The 18,932-nt window shown below is 40.4% G+C and overlaps 1 protein-coding gene across 3 annotated transcripts in view; it reads right to left on the bottom strand.

The window, feature by feature from the left end:
- Nucleotides 1-18,932, bottom strand: part of REPS2 (RALBP1 associated Eps domain containing 2) — an 89,882-nt gene that overhangs the window by 40,280 nt on the left and 30,670 nt on the right. For 2 of the 3 annotated variants that reach the window (XM_057375116.1, XM_057375117.1), the window contains exons 2-8: nucleotides 15,524-15,647; nucleotides 13,162-13,310; nucleotides 11,559-11,682; nucleotides 8,692-8,789; nucleotides 6,906-7,059; nucleotides 5,330-5,393; nucleotides 2,890-3,032 (exon numbers count right to left, since the gene is read on the bottom strand). In XM_057375116.1, the coding sequence (XP_057231099.1) occupies nucleotides 2,890-3,032; nucleotides 5,330-5,393; nucleotides 6,906-7,059; nucleotides 8,692-8,789; nucleotides 11,559-11,682; nucleotides 13,162-13,310; nucleotides 15,524-15,647 (856 nt within the window). The remainder of the gene's footprint in view (nucleotides 1-2,889; nucleotides 3,033-5,329; nucleotides 5,394-6,905; nucleotides 7,060-8,691; nucleotides 8,790-11,558; nucleotides 11,683-13,161; nucleotides 13,311-15,523; nucleotides 15,648-18,932) is intronic. The other variant, XM_057375118.1, reaches the window with a different exon arrangement.

Raw genomic sequence — 18,932 nt, 5'->3', positions numbered from 1 at the left:
ATGACAAACACCATGAAGAAAATTTTTCTATCTTGCATCTTAAGTAAGGCAGTGCCATGAAAGGAATAGCATCTGCAGTTTCTGTTGTAGAAATAACGGTGAGATTTGGAAGAAAGTTTTCCTTCTGCCAGTCGCAGTATCAACCTAGTTGATCTTACAGTTTATACCTTGTTCTCTTAGCAATGTTAAAGGTACTTAAATCACCTTCACCTGTAATTTTCACCTTTTGAATACTGAAAAGCATCGTAGAATATAAATTATACACTAAAATTGAAGGCCAGCAAAAAGCAAACCACTAAACACAGTGGATGCTGTATTATATACCTTCTTCAACTAACAACATTGAGAGCAAGGGAAAATAAAAACAAAAAAAAAATCACATCTAACTTCTCAAACAAATATTCACAACAAGCTAAATTCTATCCATAAGCCCAGGGCCTTCTGCTCGTTTGTATTAGCTCCTCTGAGATAAATCTGTCTTATGAGCTGGAAAATATATTTTTTTAAAGATCAATGCATCAAAAAGCAGAATAACCACATTTCTAGTTTTTGGCTAGCATCTATTTAATCTCAATAAATTAAGCTCTTGGAAATCTGTCTTAATTTACAATACAATGGGTTACACACAGGGCAAATAGCTTTTGAGATTCTGCAAATTAGTTTTAATAARAACTTTCCAAAAAGAAAGTGGTGGGTCAAATTGTCAATGGAGCTGTGCCAGGATAGCATTTGGAGCAGTTGTGCTGTAATGTAYAAGTCATAAAACTAGTGTGATTAATGCATTCTTAAATGTTTTTTTTCTCCAAGTCACTTTATTTGAAGCTTTAATAATACTCTCATCAGATGCAAATACTTAAATTGAACCAAATCATGTCTCATTCTGAAATGAACACAAAAATCTAATGAAAAACAGTTTTCAGTAATGCTCATGGGGGTCCTAAGAAGCAAAAAAATCAGGAAAAAAATTCTAAATTTCACAGAATAAGATTATGAAAACGTGAAAACACAAGATTTCTCTTGAAAATTGCTTTTGACATTTTAGRTAACTGTATGAGGCACTTGCACACTTATCAATGCTTTTATTTCAGAACTAAGGGCTCTATGCTTTCCTGTGAGTCACAGGCTTACAGTGTGCTGAGATGTTCTGCTTTTTATTAATGCCAAGTCCTCCTAAMGACAGACTTACGAATCCTGACCAGGTAGCAGAATGAGCATAAGATATTTTCAGACCCTCAGTTAACCAGAATTAGTTTATTAGCTGRGGTATTTAAAGGACCCACAAGAAATAATTAGTCTTCACCTCTTCCATGTAGATTTGCTTGAAATGCTTGGTTTTATTCAACAGCATGAGACAATAATCATGTAAGAAAATGGTAGAACTAAGGATTGAAAGGGACATAGAGGGAAAAAGGACTCCCAGGGAACAACTGCAGCTTACCATGCTATTTCTCCCAGTGACATAATGATTCCCTGCTACTACAGTTATTTCCATCACAGTTTTACCCAAAAAGGCTCAATGTGAAGATACACCAAGAAGAACTGGCATGGATGAGTTTACAAACCAATTTATCATGAGACCAGGCATGAAAGCAGTGGTGAAAATTTATCATGAGACCAGGCATGAAAGTGGTGGTCCTGGGGGTAAAAGGGGAGTTGTAATTATGACAGGGGAATGTAATTAGAGAGACTAAAAGTGATGAAGATTTGGAAGTGCAGGTTTTCCAGAGCTCATTGCTTTGGATATGAATATAGKGGATTACAGGGAACATGACTCCATCAGAAATTATTTCACAAATCTGATACAGGGTCAACATTTAATTTTTCTAACTGCAGCTTGATTTGTTCTTYTCCTGCCTTTTAATATATTCAGTGTCATCAAATTTAATGGAGATTTTATTAGGTCTTAAATATTATCCCTTAGCACTGTAATTATMATCTGTGATTAATCCTCCTTGCCCTCSAGAGTCATGCACATTTTTTAGATGTAACAGTATATGTTTCAACGTTCATTTATAATTAAAAGAGACATAACTGAAGAGAACAAATGAAAGGGCAGGTCTTTCASTGCACATTGTTACTGAGGTATGCTATATTCTGGATTAATTCATTATTGGGCTAAACAAATTGTTGTAATYCTCCTGTCATTAATGCAAACTACCCATAGAAGAATCTGTGGATTACATAAAATAAATTACAAAAAAAATCAACCTTTGATATAACTAGTATCTCCATCTCCCAAAATACACTAGCATATTAAGTTTYAATGCAGTCCAGTATTGTTTTTAACAAATCTTCAAGAGACAGATACTTTAAGAAAAACCAACCATCAAAATAATTAATAGCTGTACCATAGATTCATAGAATGGTTTCGATTGGAAGAGAATTTAAAGATCCTCTAGTTCCAAACTCCCTTGCCATGGGCAGGGACAAATTCCACTAGACCAGRTTGCTCCAGACCTTGAACACTTTCAGGCATGGAGCATCCACAGCTGCTCTGGGCAACCTGTTCCAGTGATTCACTGCCCTCATAGTAATGAATCTTTTCATAAAATGAGATGTAAACCTGTCCTCTTTCAGTTTAAAGCCATTGCTGGATTCCCTTTGCTTTGCAGGTACTCATCTGTCTCTTTAGCTGCCCTGACACCTGAATGGAGCAAAGGGGCAGACAGTGAGAGAGGTAACAGCCACACTCTCCATCCCTATTCTCATGCTTTAAAATATTCTCCAGCAATCACCTCATAAGCTCAACTGAAAACACACGCCTCAAACACAGCTGGAGAACCATTACTCAGCAGAAAACCCATTCCTGGAGGGAAAGTGAACCTGTCTAACACACATATTGGATTGCTGAGATGGCCACAGGGACATGAGTTGCCACAGGAACTTTACCTGCTTGCAGGTAGTYGGGCAGCAGCGTCTCTGGCAGCGTCTCAGGCAGCTGGTAACCATTCTTCCTTGCAACCACAAGGTGGAAAGCAGCACAAAACTCTGCGAGTGTCAGCGCCCCATCACAATCCACATCACTCAGCTCCCTGTGGGTAAAACAGGCACAGGTTTTCCAAGCTGTTAYATCAGGGAAATAGATGTGTGCCATCACAGAGGAGACAAAACTGCAACTCTGCAAAACTGCAAAACTGCAACTCTGAGAAGGGATATTTTAACACAAGACAAGCATCTCTGTCACATGTACTTGATCTTGACTTGCACATTTGTCGCAGGGAAGATGAAGCAAGCTGATTTTCTAACACTGGCCTGCCACTTTTTTCTTTTTSAGTAAAGTACATTTCTTTAATACATCATGTTGTTGAAAATAATGGTATATGTATATTAGAATGTAAAATTCATAACCTATACTTATAGAATCATAGGGTGATTTGGGTTAGAAAGGACCTCAAAGATCATCTAGTTCCAAGTCCCCAACCAGGGGTTAGGGGACCTYGCACTAACCAGGTTACTCAAAGCCCCATCCAGCCTGGCCATGAACACTTCTGGGGATGGGGAGTCCACAGCATCTTTAGGCAATCTGCTCTAAGGCCTCATGATCCAATAGTAAAGAATTCCTTCCTAATATCCAATCTAAACCTGCCCTCCTTTAGCTTACAGGCAATCCCCCTTGTCCAATCACTGCATGCCCTTTTGAAAAAATCCCTTTCCAGCTCTAGAGGCAAGGCATCTAGAAGATTTCCCAGACCCTTCTCTTCTTCAGGCTGAACAGTCCCAAGTCTCTCAGCCTGTTTTCACAGGAGAGGTGCTCCAGCCCTGTGACCAACTTAGTGGGCCTCCTCTGGACTTGTTCCACAGGTCCACGTCCTTCTTATGCTGCAGACCCCAGAGCTGGATGCAGCCCTGCAGGTGGGGTCTCACCAGAGCAGGGCAGAGGGGCACAATCCCTTCCCTTGCCCTGCTGGTCACACYCTTTCCATGCAGCCCAGGATGCAGCTGGCCTTCTGTGCTGCAAGTGCACATTGTTTCAAGGGTGAAATTAACCTTCCAAAGGTTGGAAGCACTTTTGGATAATCCATGCAGGATTTTAAAACAGTTCAGGCAGAAAAAGTCAAACATGGACTTTAGCAATGGTTACTTAGCACCATTGACTAACCTTAAAAAACAGGCAAAATTAATGCTCTTGACAAGTTTAAATATTGTTAATTTCTCATTAAGTGGTTCCCTCTAATTCTAGCACAATTCACAAACACTAAAGCTGAACTTCAAAAATTCAGTAATTCAGTTTTTTAAATTAACTCTTTGCAAAAATTGGGAAATATTTTATCTTGGGCACATGATCTAAAATAAATACAATTTCTTACTCTTTAAAAGTAACAAGCATTTCTCAAGCTGTTAAGATTAGAGTGATAAGGACTGAAAAACATGTAACACAGCTACATGACTGGATAAATCACATTGCCACAAAATTACAACTATCTACTAGAAAGRACTACTTTTCTTGAAATTCTGCATGGAGGACAAGTTGTGTCAGCTATAGAAATAAAATCTGTTTTGCTAAGATATTAGGTTAATCCATTCTTTTTAAGTAATCTTAAATTTAAATTCCAATATTCACTTCCCCCAGCACTRTKTYTYYKYKTTKTTTTTTTTTTATTTTCACAACTGACAATCCGCTTTGAAAAGATTCCAGACATATCCTTTGACCCTGACAGATGTTTAGGCTCTTGCAAGCTTTTCTTCTCATCTCTCTTCATAAAAGCATATATGAAAATAAAATCACTATCAGCATTTCTGATCCATGTTTAAAACTGTTTGTTCCTCCTATCAGAGATGCAAGGATGACAACAAATTACAAAGCACCATGTTGTTTATGAAAATATAATAGAATTCTTGTCAAAATCATGTACAGTTCCATCCGCAATTGTTTCTCAATAAGCTCATTAAAAGTAAGTGCACTGGTTCATTAGAAAAGCACTAATGAATTATGTAGTTGTTTAATTAGGCCTCCTCTGACAGAACAGAGACAGAAACATAAAACCAACAGCACATCTAAAACATTCCAGAGGTGCTTCTCCTCTGTGTCATTTCATGAAAAATACCAGTCAGTTGAGCTGATGATGCTGCTCACAATATACTRAAGAACAGCTCTCAGCTATGTCACTGTTCAAACCTTCCCAGTCCTGCTGAGCAGGCAAACATCTCTCCAAAAAACAAGTGTGTCAGGAAGATCAATGAGCACCCTGCTGCTTGGGCCTCAAAGTGATTCTGGAGATAAGAGCAATAATTATAATTGAAGACACTTTTAAAATTTAACAAGAATTCTTGAATTAAGCGTCCTTTAAAAAAACATGACACGCATCCCCAACACTATTACAGTACTCACCAGATGTGAGAAAGTTCTGGGATGGGCAGCTTTGATTTTGTGAAGAAATTCTTTGCTACGGAACCTGTTGGGAAAGCATGCCTCATCAGCCATTGGAAATTAATTCTCCAAATTCTTCCCTTTTACCAGGCCTGCTGTGCCAGAAGCAGATGGTTAATTCACATCTGAAATATGCTCAGATTAATCAGATGCTGCTATWGATGTTGGACCATTTGTCTCCTTCTGAGTAAATGACAGAGAAAGCCAGACAGAGCTGTTGACCTCGTTTCTCCATTCCCTCCATATGGGAAAAATAAATAAAGGGAAACCCACTTTAGTACTAGCAACTCTAACCTGCATAACAAGAATGTCACCAATGATGAAATAACAGACACAAAGGGCCCTGCTTCACCAGAACTCATGTGTATGGCAGTACAGGGCTTTGGCATCTGCAATGCTTGCCCAAGATGCTGCTCCAACCACCCCCTGCAGTGAAAATTTCATGGACGGGAAAAAAAAAAAAAGAAAAAACAAACTGCAGAAGATTCAGACAGCACACAGCTCCTGTCCTACTGCTGGCTCCATCCTCACTGGCCCTGCCACCACAGCCCTTCTCATTCTTCTCCTAGTTAACAAATCCACTTTTTCCCCATCTCATATGCACTGGMTGCCAGGGGTACCCTGAAGGCCCTTCCTGGGTACAAGCTTACAAATCATAAGGAAACAGAGCAAACTTCTGGGACAACAATCCTCCTTCCCTTGGGCAGCCATTGGGGAAAGAAGCAGTGCTGAACAACCATTTGTTTGTTGAAGTAAACTGCATGAAGAACACTTAACTGAGGTGAAGAACTGTTAAAGCACTAACTTCTGTTAGCAGCAGATCATCTCTTTAAACTTTTGGCTGGATCCAAGCCTCTTGAACCCAGCAGGGCTGGGTGACACAGCAGGGCTCATTACAACACCCTCAGTTTATAACCTGTGACAGGTTCCTTGCCAGGCCAGCTGTCTGTACACAGTGAGTTGTGCACAGTGTCTCACAAGCAGCCTGAACCTTCTATTCAGGATGGAAATCTGAGCATGACCACAGCCACCTCAGTCTGCTCTCAACAATACTTGCACCACATGTGTGCTTTCCAGGATTGGTTTCTAATTACCTAAAGGTCAAAATCTCAGTCCCCCAGAACCATAAATCCTCAGGCTTGACCGCACAGGGCAGCAAACTTCATGCTTCAGTGTCATCACATGGACACTGCCACAGTTCTGCTGGATAAGCCAGCACAACCCTCAGGGGTTTTTCAACTCAATATACACTGCAGGTGTGATCCACAAATATGGCATATCAAATACAGAGAGCTCATTTTCATTTTTACCAAACTGCCAACACTTCTCCCTTAGATATAATTATTTCTCTAAAATCAGGATATTAGGAGAAAATATAAGACCCACAGTATTGGCTTGAATAGTCTGCATTTAAAAAGTAAACACAATAACTCTTACAAATGCACTGCCAGAGAGGAAAAAGAGTTTATTTACTTGACATTCTCATCTCCCAGCCKGGTCCCCCTACTCGATGTGCACAATGTTTGGTAAAAATTACCTGAAATAAAGGCGTTCAGGTCGGGCTGCAGGGACCTGAACTGGTTGATGTAGTAATCTCGCTGCTCCTCCGTTATCCTCCAAGGGTCATCTGAGTACTGGGTGCTGCTGTCCTGCTGCTCCCGCTCCACTGAAAGAGACTGAAGGGAGGGACGCTGGCACCAGCCACAGGGAGGGGAGAAGAAGGCATTGGAAACCTCAAGAAACCAGAGCCACACTCTTCTGTTTAGCAGTGACAAATTTTCAGAAGCCAAGAAGCAGAAATGGCCACACTGATGACCAACCACTATTTACTTGTTAAAACTGAGGCTTTTATTAGGTATCTTTACCCCAGCAATTGAAGGAAGTTTTACATGACCAAAGCTAAAAGGAAAAGGAAATTTGCTGGCCACTAAAAGTCCATGTAATACTTTATTACCTCTAGATTAGTTTTGGGGGTCCACTTTGGCTGCCATGCTTTACACCCCTGAACTGCACCTCAAATGGATGGACCAGTAAAGGATTGCATTTATGCAACTTAATGCATGAAAATTTATCTTTGTTATGAAACTACATATTTAATCTAGGACTGGTSCTGTAACTATGGAGACATCCCACTTCTGGACCCCTGCTCACCCCAGTAACTCAGCACTCATTATGCCAAGTCAGGGAGATACAAACGGCCCTAGAGACCTTCTCAAACTTCTGTCACTTCCCTAGATTTATGTAAAAATCCTCCTTTGGGTAAAGGAATATTCTGGAGGCGAGGGTATTTAACCCAATTATATCTTTGCTGTGTCTTTGCTCTCTGATTAACTTGTTTAAGGGAGGCCTGTACCTTCTGCAGATTGGATGGAGGTATCTACAAGAGGGCCAGTACAGCTGGTTTCTTTATTAAAAWTTTTAATAAATTGCTATTCAATATTTAAGCCTGGATGATAACAGTCTTAAAAAGGGAGGGCAAGAATGAACAACAATCAGTTGTGAAACCCTTCCTCTGACATACCTGTCTACTTCCCAAGAATCAAATGCAAAACACCAGCTCTAAAATACATCAAAAGATCCCTGAAGCAGGSAACATCATAAAGCTGTAAATTAATTTTCATTTCAAAGTGCTACACAAATGCACTCAATTTCACTTCAAGTTAGCATAAATTATGTGACACAACCTGTAGATCTTTTCTGGAGGSTCAGGTGACATTTTATAGTGGGTGTGAGGTGCTAAGCACTCGGGAAAAGTTAAAGTCTCTGAGTCTTACAGATTTAGGAAAATTTCTTGCTTAAGAGAGCTTTGCCCTTCCTTAGGGCAAACTGCTTGTTTGCATAATAAATGCACAGCAGGCACASTGGAACACAGGAAAGATCTGCTTTTGTAACCAGCAGGAAAATATAAGACGCATTTTCATAAAAACAAACAAATGCCCAGAAATCAATTTATTTTGTTTAAGGYGCAATTTAACTAACTAGGGTGAAAAACGAAAATACACAGAATGTTAGSCATAAATACTGTACATGTGTTCCAGACAGCAATGTAAATGAAGAAGGAATCTCTGTGAAATCTCAGGTACTTTAAATGAAAATTATTTATTTTCACTTACCTTTAGCAATTTAATTAGATTATTTATTTTAATTTCTCCATCCCATCAGCTTTTTTTTTCCTCATATACTAAAAGAGCACACTTCTCTCTCTGGTCTAGAAACACCATGGGAAACACTTTTCACTTTCAAAGTGAGAATTTTTATCCCTTTTAAAAAATTCTCTATGTTTTGTCAGCAGTACAATGAAAGAAAAATATGCAGTTCATTACCCGGTTAGGAGTTGAACAGGGGAGTGCAGATTTGGCTCCATAATTCCCTGATGATGGTCCATCTTGCTGGTGAGTACAGTGTCTGACCTCATAAGGAGCTACGTTAGACATTTAAAATGAAATATATAAATGACGGGATAACAAAAAAATATTGCTAGGCTAAAGGRAATTATTAAACATCACAAGATGAAAAATGTAGCTTGTGAACATTTTATCAGAGCACCAAAGTCCATTTTGTCAACATCTACCAAGTGAACCTGGTATCACAGTATCAAAGTTCATTTTGTCTTATGCCACCAAATTCCAGCCACATATTTGTCTTGCACATTGCATCATTTTTCTTCAGACATTATTGAGACACTGTCAGTTATATACTACTAGAAAACAGAAATCACTGTTCATCCTGTTTAAATATATATTTATATAGCCTGTCCATGCATTTACACATTTTATACATTTATAGCCACATACAGCACAAGATCTATTTTAAGCAAGAAGAAATAATTCAACTGAGCTGCAYAAAAATATGTTTTGACAATGCTATCAAATAGCAAATCATTATTTTTCCATATACTCTTCCTCTCCCTTCCCTAATTTCTGTGGAAAATCAAAATAGAGGACTCACCGCTTTGCACTATTTGGAGTAAAGTTAGTGAAAAAAGTAACAATTACTTCTTCTTTTGCTAAAATAAGTCACYTAGGCTCCACTGCAGCAAATATAGTAAGCAGTGAAACAACAGCACATTCAGGAACAATGTTTTAAAAATAGGGCAAGTATGCAAACAAAAAGGCAACTCGCTTGCAAACTTTTAGAGAGTTGAGAACTGCTGCCAGCCTATTTAAATTTTACCATTACAAAGTCTGCATTTGATAGTCATAACCTTAGAGACTCATGAAGAAAAAAGGAGACCAAGAAATCTTAAAAATTTTGTACTCAAGAAGACTTTAAAAATTACACCCCAAACCCCGTTGTTTTCCTAAGGGGTCTTATCCTGCATTGCTATCTATTTTTATTCCTGTACAAGTAACTGCTAATTTCAGTTTAGCAAAAAAAAAAAAAAGAAGGTAGAAGGTGGGAAACATTTAGATGTCCTCAGAGAGGAGATTTAAGCATGAAGCCACACTACTGTGTGTTTGCTAGCATGAAAATCTTCCAAAACTACGAAGGAAAAAGGTACATGGTCATGGCTGCAGTGCAAAGGGCTGCTCTTGAGGACACCCYGTCCAGTTTTAGGCTCAGATCTGCAGCCCCCAGTGCTGGGGCACAAGAACCTCCTCCACATGTGCTACACACATCTGCCCTGTGGAGTGCACTTCAGGAAACTGGAAAGGTCTCAGTCTCAAAGCCCAGGAAGAACCAGAAGGTCTTGCATTGGGCCTGGCACTTGGTGCAGCATGGGCCATMAAATGTTAACCACTCACTGCCACTGAGAACACATTTGGCTGAAGTATCCCCAGTGGGATTAAAATAGGAGAGATTCCTTTTCTGGGAAATGGGAAAAATTCCTTTTTGAAAAACAACCATTGTTCTACACCTCTAAGATTTTATGACCTTGAAAGTTTGAGCAGTTAAGTAATTTTGGAAGAAGTTGACAGCTGGACTGGATGCTGCTGTCCCTGCTCACTTTGCATAGCTGCTGAGTCCGTGAGAAATTTCACAGAAGTTACATTTGCAACCAAATTCAGAAGAAAAAAAAACAAAAAACCAACACCCAATATACTCCCTCATAGCACTGACAGATCTGGGACAGAGGTCCAGAAAACAGCAGAGCACTCAACAGGTACATGGGTCAGYCCGTCCCCGCAGATGTCCCCTGCCTTGCTCTCCACAGTGTGGGCTCCTGACACGTGTCTTCTTCACTGGGGCAGGACATATGTTGTACCAGAAAACACTTCACTGGTGTGCTTATTTCAGAATTAATCCCACCTCTGAACACGCTGCAGTTTACCTAAGCAGCAGGAGAATGTCTGTGACTCAGTACCAGTGCAATTTTCAGGTGGAGGCCACTTTACAGTGTCAAACACATTCTTATCACAGCTGTACTGAGTTTCCAAATGTTGAATAACTCTTTTTTCTTACATTTGTAAATAAGGACAAAAGCTGAAGGATTAGCATGCTTCACTCCTCACTCACTGCAAACACACTAATGAAAAGCAGAAGGGATGATGGTACACACCAGGGCCTACCATTGCCACAAACTTATTCAACWCATGTTGCAATTACAAGAGCACAAGTGCTTTACCATTAACAGGAGCTTGTAAAGCCATAGCTAAACTAAACCYATTAGCCCCTTATTAAAATCTGAATGTTTTTCCTCCTACTCTAATGGCATCAAAATCAAGGACAGAGCATCCATGCAGTGCCTTGTTTTTGTCTGAATTGCCTAAGTTACASGATGGGACTGCTTTTATACTCTCATCCTATTATTATTTCTGTTACAAAGACAGAGATATTATTATCCTTTCCTGCAAASCAAGGTTCACTTCCAATCTGAAAATTAATATGCAGCTACTGAGATCGGGAGCAGGCTTTTCTTCCCCTCTAATGAAACCAAAACCATCTTGCACTCTGACAATACTAGCAGGCTCTCTGCCACTGGGGTATATTGCACACAGTCTTGTCAGAGATTAGGCATTAGCATTTGTGAGCAGTCACACATAAATCTAATTTAATAGRAAGTGAATAGGAAGACAGGATTGAACAGTCAAAATAAATTGATCAAATAATTTTCCAAAACACAAGTCTAATTGAATTTTAAAGGCATTAGCCTGATTGTCACTTGCATTTACAATTTGGATACTTCTGATATGGGGAAAAAAAAAGAAAAAATATTTTAACACAATGTGCATTGACATTTTTATCCTACCTCCATGCTGCTGCTCCAGCCCACTTCTTGCTTTCCCATATCCATAACTTAGGGGTATTCTCTGGTAAGTAGATGGAGAAGCAGGAGGTGAGCAAATTGGAGACATCGGAGGAGACTTGGCTTCCTATTTCAAAAACACACCAAGATAAAACACAATTCTGAGACAAAAATTGTACCAAACAACAAGTAATGCCACAAAGTGGTCCAAATGCATACAGTATGATGGACAAACAAGAAACAAACAATGCAGCATCCTCAGGCCCTTAATTACCACAAAAAGGCTGAAATCAGATGGCAGRATTTGGTACTGAACCTTTGGGGGGCAAAGCATGGCAGTGCCATAGCAAAGCTTTATAATGATCAGCTCAATATATTTTACTTCCAAAGATGTCTGAAGTGTGTAGAAGGCTCAAAGTGAGTGGATAGCTTTGAATTTATGTAGTGTGAGTGCATTCTCTGTGGGAGATCATTTTTCATATTAAAAAAGTACAAAAGTTAAAATACATTTCCGAATCMGTATTTTAAACACTGTGGATCTGTAGGTATCACTGGGTAACTATCCTAAAGCTTTCCCTTTCGTTTGGCTTACTGAGGTTGCTTGAGAAAAGGAAGTAAKCCTGAAAGATTTTACTGAATGAAGAGGAAAATACAACACAGAAAAAACAGATGGAGCCAGGGTTGAGGACAGTGTTYTGCCTTAGTGTCAGTACATGCAGAGAGACTCTTCTTCCTCATCCTGTTATTCCACCTGTGTATCTTGTCATCAGCTCACTCCTGCTGGCTGACCTCGGGCTGGGAGCGCCGTTCCTGACGCCAGCGCAGCGTGATAAATGTGTGCACATGCTTTGGGAAGATAAAAGTGCTTCCACCAGGCAYTTACAACACGACCTGATATAGTTACAGAGGAGAGGCTGTCAAGCCTGGGGAAAATTATGCAAATCAGTCTTTATGAAAATTATGCAGCACTGTGAAGCGTCTTGTATTTGAACAAGTGCTCTCTCCTAAATACAGGTAATACAAATGTCCCTTAGATGCTTCATTAAATTGGCCTCTCAGAATAACAGATGATGGGACAATGGTTCACTCAGGACAAAAGAAAAGCAGATTTCTTCTGGAATATTCCTTGGGGACATAAAATGGAAAGAAAACTTGGGGGCCTTACCCCACCCAAAAATAGTGGCTCATGATTCAACACCACATTTCCAGCTGAGTATTTCTATAGTGACTAGGGACCATATTGGCCATGGGAAATCAGCCACTTTCCTGTTCTSTTTCACAGACAGATTTCTATTTGCTGCTTTCCCCTGCTCCTCTCCRAGAAACAMTGCTRGATYAAGCAGGAGGACAACACTGAAAGAACTTAGACTGTTACAGGGCTGATACCTTTATAAAAGCTCATATAGAGAATTTTCTTCAGGAAAGCAACTGGGATGCATCAAAACCAGAACACARGCATGATAGGGATTACTTGCACATCAGGAGTTCATCTCCTGTCTAGTACTGGAAAATTGAGGAAGCCCATGTGAGTGTAACCATTTACAGGACTGGACCCAAAAGAAGGATGCATAATGATATGTTGGCCTGAAGGAGACAAGTCTGTTACCTGTTTGTCCCCTTCATCTGTTCTTTTGTAGGAATTTTTTTCCAAAGTTGCATGTGGAACCTGAAATTTAACTCCATGGAATTCTGCTGGAGTCCCATAACGTACTTCAGTGTCATTTTTCAGCGCCATAAATCGTGGCAGAGGCAATTCTTTATTAAGAGAGAGAAAAATTCAATTGAGACTACAGAACATTAGATGCACTTCAAGCAGTATCGTCTTGTAAAACCAACGAAAAGTTTATCTATAAAAGACTGCTAGTTATAWTTTGTAACATTTTTAAGTGTGGGACTCCTTTGATTATTTTATGTCTTAATAAAAATGTGAATGTTACACAAAGCTACATTCACTAGCTTAATATATAATCTCTTCATGCAAAGAGAAAGAAATAAGYCTTGTGTGTGTTATTAAAGCAAGCAGCAAACTCATTTCCTGCCTTCAAAACCTTGCCTGTAATGAAAAGAAGTTTCCCACAGAAACTGTGGGATGGATGAATTAATGAGTCAGGATCACAGTACCCTTAACGCTGCCATCGTAAAAGGAACAAACCAAAAATGGTAGGGTTCAGAGATCACACCAAGCCTAGAGAGACAGCTGTGACAAAAGATCCCATGTTGCATCTGTTGTGCAGAGCAAAAGAGTGACACTTTGTCACTCTTTAAGACAACTCCCAATTACTTCGCAGAAACACCATTCATTTTTGTGCATAGTCACCCTAAAARATCAATACAATTAAAATTAACAGAATGCTCAAAACCAAGCAAAGCCACTCATCCATCAACTCTGTAATCTTCTACACCTACAGCTACTACCAGGAAGAAAAAAAATCAATTCAAGTTTGGTACATGTTACTCACCCCACTCTAAAGGCACTCATATATTTTCTAGAGAAAATATAATTAGAACTGGAAGCAGTTTTATTGAAATTTTACTGAAACAGTAAATAAGCAGGATATCAATAAAGGGACTGCAAATACCTGTTTTCAGTCAAATTTGTGGATTATATGCTGGATTTATAAAACACAGAGTACATTTCAGTTCAGATTTCTAATTCAGTTTGTTGAGGGGGTTTTGTTGGTATTGTTTTTCTTTTTRATGAACATCTTTAAAAAGGACAGCAATGCAAGAGAGAGTGGACAAACTGTCTGTAAGGAAAACTGRCAGACAAATCCAGGCCACTCCTCTTCACCCTCGATTCAAACTCCTGTTCCAGCAAGGCCCTGAACCAAACTGTGTCAGCTGCATCTGATCCTCTCATTTGCTCAGGAGCTCTGCACTGTGGGAGCTCAGCTCGCTCAGGTCAGCGTGTGCTCACAATTCTGGCCTTCGCTCCCTGGGATGGGGCAGAGCTGGGAACCCCTCTGTGCGTCCTAAGGCACATGAATGTGACATTGCCCTGCCCTTACAGGGACAGCAGAGCAGAAGCCGTGCTGGGAGCAGTGACCTGCCTGCAGAGATTTGGGAGGGGCTGCCTTTCCATCCTTCTCTCTGATCTTGGGGCTGCAGGCATTGCCCCTCCAGCTGGATGGTGCAAACTCTCCTGCCCAGAGCACWGCCTCAGAGCATGGCCTGGACACCCACCTGGCAGATGGCAGCCTTAGCTCAAACCTGTTCAASCTCAAGCAAAAAGCCCCGTGTTTTGAAGCCTGAGCCCTGCTGAGGCTGAGTGAGCATCACCAAGGCAGGAACACTGAGTTCCTTCCAAGTTGCTATCAAGGTTTTGCAGCTGAAAGGAACCTGCTTTCTCTCTTCATCACTTGAGTTAGATAAGACTCTTTCAAGAAGCTTTCTTCTCCACCGAAGATGGTACATTTAATATTACTGTCAATTCATTGGGAAGAATAAAGCTGTTTTAAAATACATCTAACACACATTTTCATACCGACTCACAGTAAGCACTATGATTTTATCACTATTATGCATTTATTTCAGCAGGATTATTTGCTAAAGCAGAGGAGTGTTACAATCTGCCTTGCACAGAGGGACTCCTTGACCTGCCCATGTCCCCCACAATGTGACTACACCCAAAGCAGCTATCAGCTTTCAYTCTGGACAGCTGTCAAGATTAGAGGCTGAAGGTGAGAGAGAAATGCATCTCCCGCACTGATCATCTGTCATTCCTGCCGTTCYTTTGCAATGCCTTTTCCAGAGGGGGATGTCATCTCAGATCTGCCATATATGTAATTCACTGCAATTTTCTACCACTCWCTTAGAGAGCATGTAACATTATCTTCCACTCTTTCTCTGCTCCTTAAAATTGTTCATCAAAACATAAGAAGAAAGAGTTTACCACCATGGAGAGCTGACAAGCATTAAAGAAAGCGAGAAACAAGTGCATAGCACTGCAAGCAAAATTTGCTACTTACCATTCTTAATGCTCTCAATCCGTACTGGGAACCCTGACTGTGCTGCTGCAATTAACTTCAAAGCAATATAAAATTGAGCAGGACCAAAATAACCCACACGCTTGGCTCCACAAACTTCTGTAATCTAAGGGAGAAGAGACACACAGTCGGTTAAATGCGTTTCACTCTACCAGGAGATGTCAACATCTCTAAGTAAACAAAGAACAAACCCTTTAAAAACACTAAATGCTTGTTGTATTTGAAGTTTTCTACTATGCGTATTTGTTTCAACTCAGAACATTAGTACACCAGAGACAGGTTGTTATGCTTTTCAAATGCATTGATGGTTAACACCGCTATCCTAAAACAAGTTATGGGTTTTCATACTATGCGAGATTTTAACAGCAGGTGAAATGAGAAGTTCTTAAGTCCAGTAAAGCATTTCCACCACAGAAGCTGTGATACCTTTAGCAAATTGTACTTAATATTAGCCCTAACAAGTTCAGATAATTACTGTAACTGGAACATCAACGCAACAGAAGACCCCAGCACACCACTTGAGGAAACACTTTATTTTTTGTGTGAAAAATTAACATGGTCTCAGCTCTGAAGTCTAACTTCCATGTATGCTTCATTATTTGCTTCACTCTGCCACTTCTATGAAACAAAGAGCACAATGTTCACACACTCAGGCAACACCTAAATAAACAACAGATATCAGCAGGTTTTAAGCACAGGCGCCAATTCTCCCATGCCTGGAGCTCCCAGATGTTCACAAACAAACCTCAGACAGGCACTGGGGTTAGAACAAAACCCCATTTGCCTCAGACATAAAGGGAAACCTACAACTGTTTTCCTGAAAATACACCTAGATTACCAATGTCTCGTGTATGGCGAGGTGCAGCCTCTGGGACAGTTCTCCATGGGCAAGTGCTGCTTCTGGAAAACCATGTCCATGGATTGGTTGCCAAACTATAACAGCATGCCAGAAAGTATTGTRTTTTGTATAAGCAAATAGCACAAGTGAATAATCTATTTTTTCTGATTTATTTTTGTATGTATATATACACATACATAGACAGTGGTAAAATGTCAGATCAAACAATCACTGGAAAAACCCAAATGTTTTGGAATGGTAATTCTTATTAATCAAAGAAAACCATCTTCAAGCAAACCCTTCCTTCTCTGGATGTGGCCTCTGCTTTGTTTCAATAAGCTCTGGCTACCTTCTCTTCCTGCAGCTTTCAGACTTGGTCACAAGATGCATCAAATGGTTTTTCTCTTATTGCTTGATGAAAAGGGAGATTGAGTCTCTGTATACGAACAGCTTCAATTAACCAGCGGCATTTGATTATCATTTTTCTTTAGTTACTCTGGCCTTTTTTATTCTCCCCTTCCTTCYTTCCTTTATTTTCCAGTGAGAAAGCAAAGCACTTGGGATGTGGGTGAGATGGATGACTGGGCACACCACTGGTACCCTTTCTGAGCTCCAAAGCAGGGCTCCTCCCCTTGTCCCTGGATGCTCCCAATTCCCTCGGTCCCACTGCCCACACCACCCACCCTGGCTCTGCCTGGTGCCGTGGTGTGGAGCACAAATGACTGCACTGGACCCTGGATAGCTCAGACTGCTCCCCATGGGCACAACCACCCAGGCACACCAGGCTTCAGCAGCTCCAGGGACAACGCTGCTATAGAAGGGACGTGGGAAGCCACCAGCTTATCCAGCAGCCCGGGGAAAGCAGATGGATAAGGGGCACARCCAAGCTGAAATTCACAGCTCTGGTCGTTATGGGAGATGTTTGTTAAAACAATTCCAGCAACGAATGAGGCACTTGGCAAAAGCTGGGCACCAACAAGAGCCAGGCCCTCTCACAGGGGCTTCGGGTGCTCCCTCTCACCTGACCCACAGGCAGCGCCTGGGATGGTTCCTGCTGTGGGGCACAAAYGGCACACAAAGTCCCTGGCAGTGCCAGCATGTATCCTACAGCGACTTTCTTTCTCTTGGGCTCTTTTCTTGCCACAGCTATGCTTCCTGCCATGCCTGTGATATGGAGCAACAGTGCTACCAGGCTGTGGTTCCTCTGGCTGGCTGCTGGAAAAAGGCAATTCTGAGCAGCTGGGACTTTCACATAGGTGCCACTATCTTCCACAAGAGTTAATTTTCCATATACTTTCCATACTTTGAAATATTAATGTTGTTGAATGCTGCAAATACTCTGCTTGCTCCTTATATGGAAACATTAACATTTTATTCTGARCAAGCAGAACAAAAATTTTTATCAAGGACATACCAACCATCATGTTGTACCAACATACAGTGGTGTTTCTCAAGCACACTTACAGCCAACCAATCTGAAACTGCCTCTCTGCAATTTTGCTTTTAGATTACAACAAGAGAAATAAATTTTGTAGACACAAGCTTCTGTCATTTGTGCAACCAGACTCTGAGTTCTTTGTTAATGGCCCAGARCAAAAGATAGAAGCTGACAAAATGGAGTAGTCAAATTTATTACACAATTAATTGTGGATATGTATACAGATTAATTGCAGGTACAGACATTTACTCTGGTCAGGTTCCTTGCCCAGTTAAAGCAGAGGGTATTGGGTGCCTTCCAGCCAGCATTTCACACTATCAGCATCAGARCCCTGCTTAGAGGTGCCAACAGAGCAGCCCCTCTCTCCAGCAACCACAGAAGTTGGTGGCAGATTAGCCTTTATCCAAAAGTAAATCCTCAGAACATGCTGCCTGCTCAAATTTCCACAGCAGCTTAAACTGAACACTGCACTATTTTTTTGTTTCCTGGCTTTACCTTTCACAGGGTCAGTGCACATAGCTTTTTGGTGGACAGATCACATTTAGTGATATGCAATTCTGAAATTAAGCTGGTTTGTGTGATACGCTATTAGGAGTCTCCAACATCTACCCAAATTAAAGGCATATGAATGTGATATAGTAATTTTTCATTTAATTCCTTAAAACTGTTACCAGTTTGGGCTGCATGCTTTTCAGCAAGCCAGCAAGGAAAGAACTGGTATTTTCTGCTTGTGCACTGCTAAACAGACACACATTAAATCAAAACAACTTGCATCCTTGATACTTCAAGGGATTTTAATGCAGAACTACTAACTGTCAATTTATATTACAATTTTTTTTTCAATTCTCCAGCAGAAAACTGTAATCCTCCGGTGATAGCAAAAGATTGAAAAAAAGTGTAATGAAGAATTACTTGGAARTTAYTGGAAATAATTTTTCATGGTTGTGMGTTACAGACATTGCTTGCCAAATCTAACCTCAGTATGATAAACATAATTAGTCCAAAATCACATAAAATCACAGAATGGCTGAGGTTRGAAGTGACCTCTGGACATCATCTCAYCCAATCTCATGCTAAAACAGGATCACCTAGAGCTGGTTGTACAGGATTGCATA

Source organism: Malurus melanocephalus, unplaced genomic scaffold (genome assembly GCF_030028575.1).
Source record: "Malurus melanocephalus ecotype Western Australia unplaced genomic scaffold, MMel_1.1 scaffold_239, whole genome shotgun sequence".
Taxonomy (NCBI): Eukaryota; Metazoa; Chordata; class Aves; order Passeriformes; family Maluridae; genus Malurus; species Malurus melanocephalus.
The sequence above is the reverse complement of the archived record's forward strand: the minus strand, read 5'-3'. Positions and strand labels throughout refer to the sequence as shown.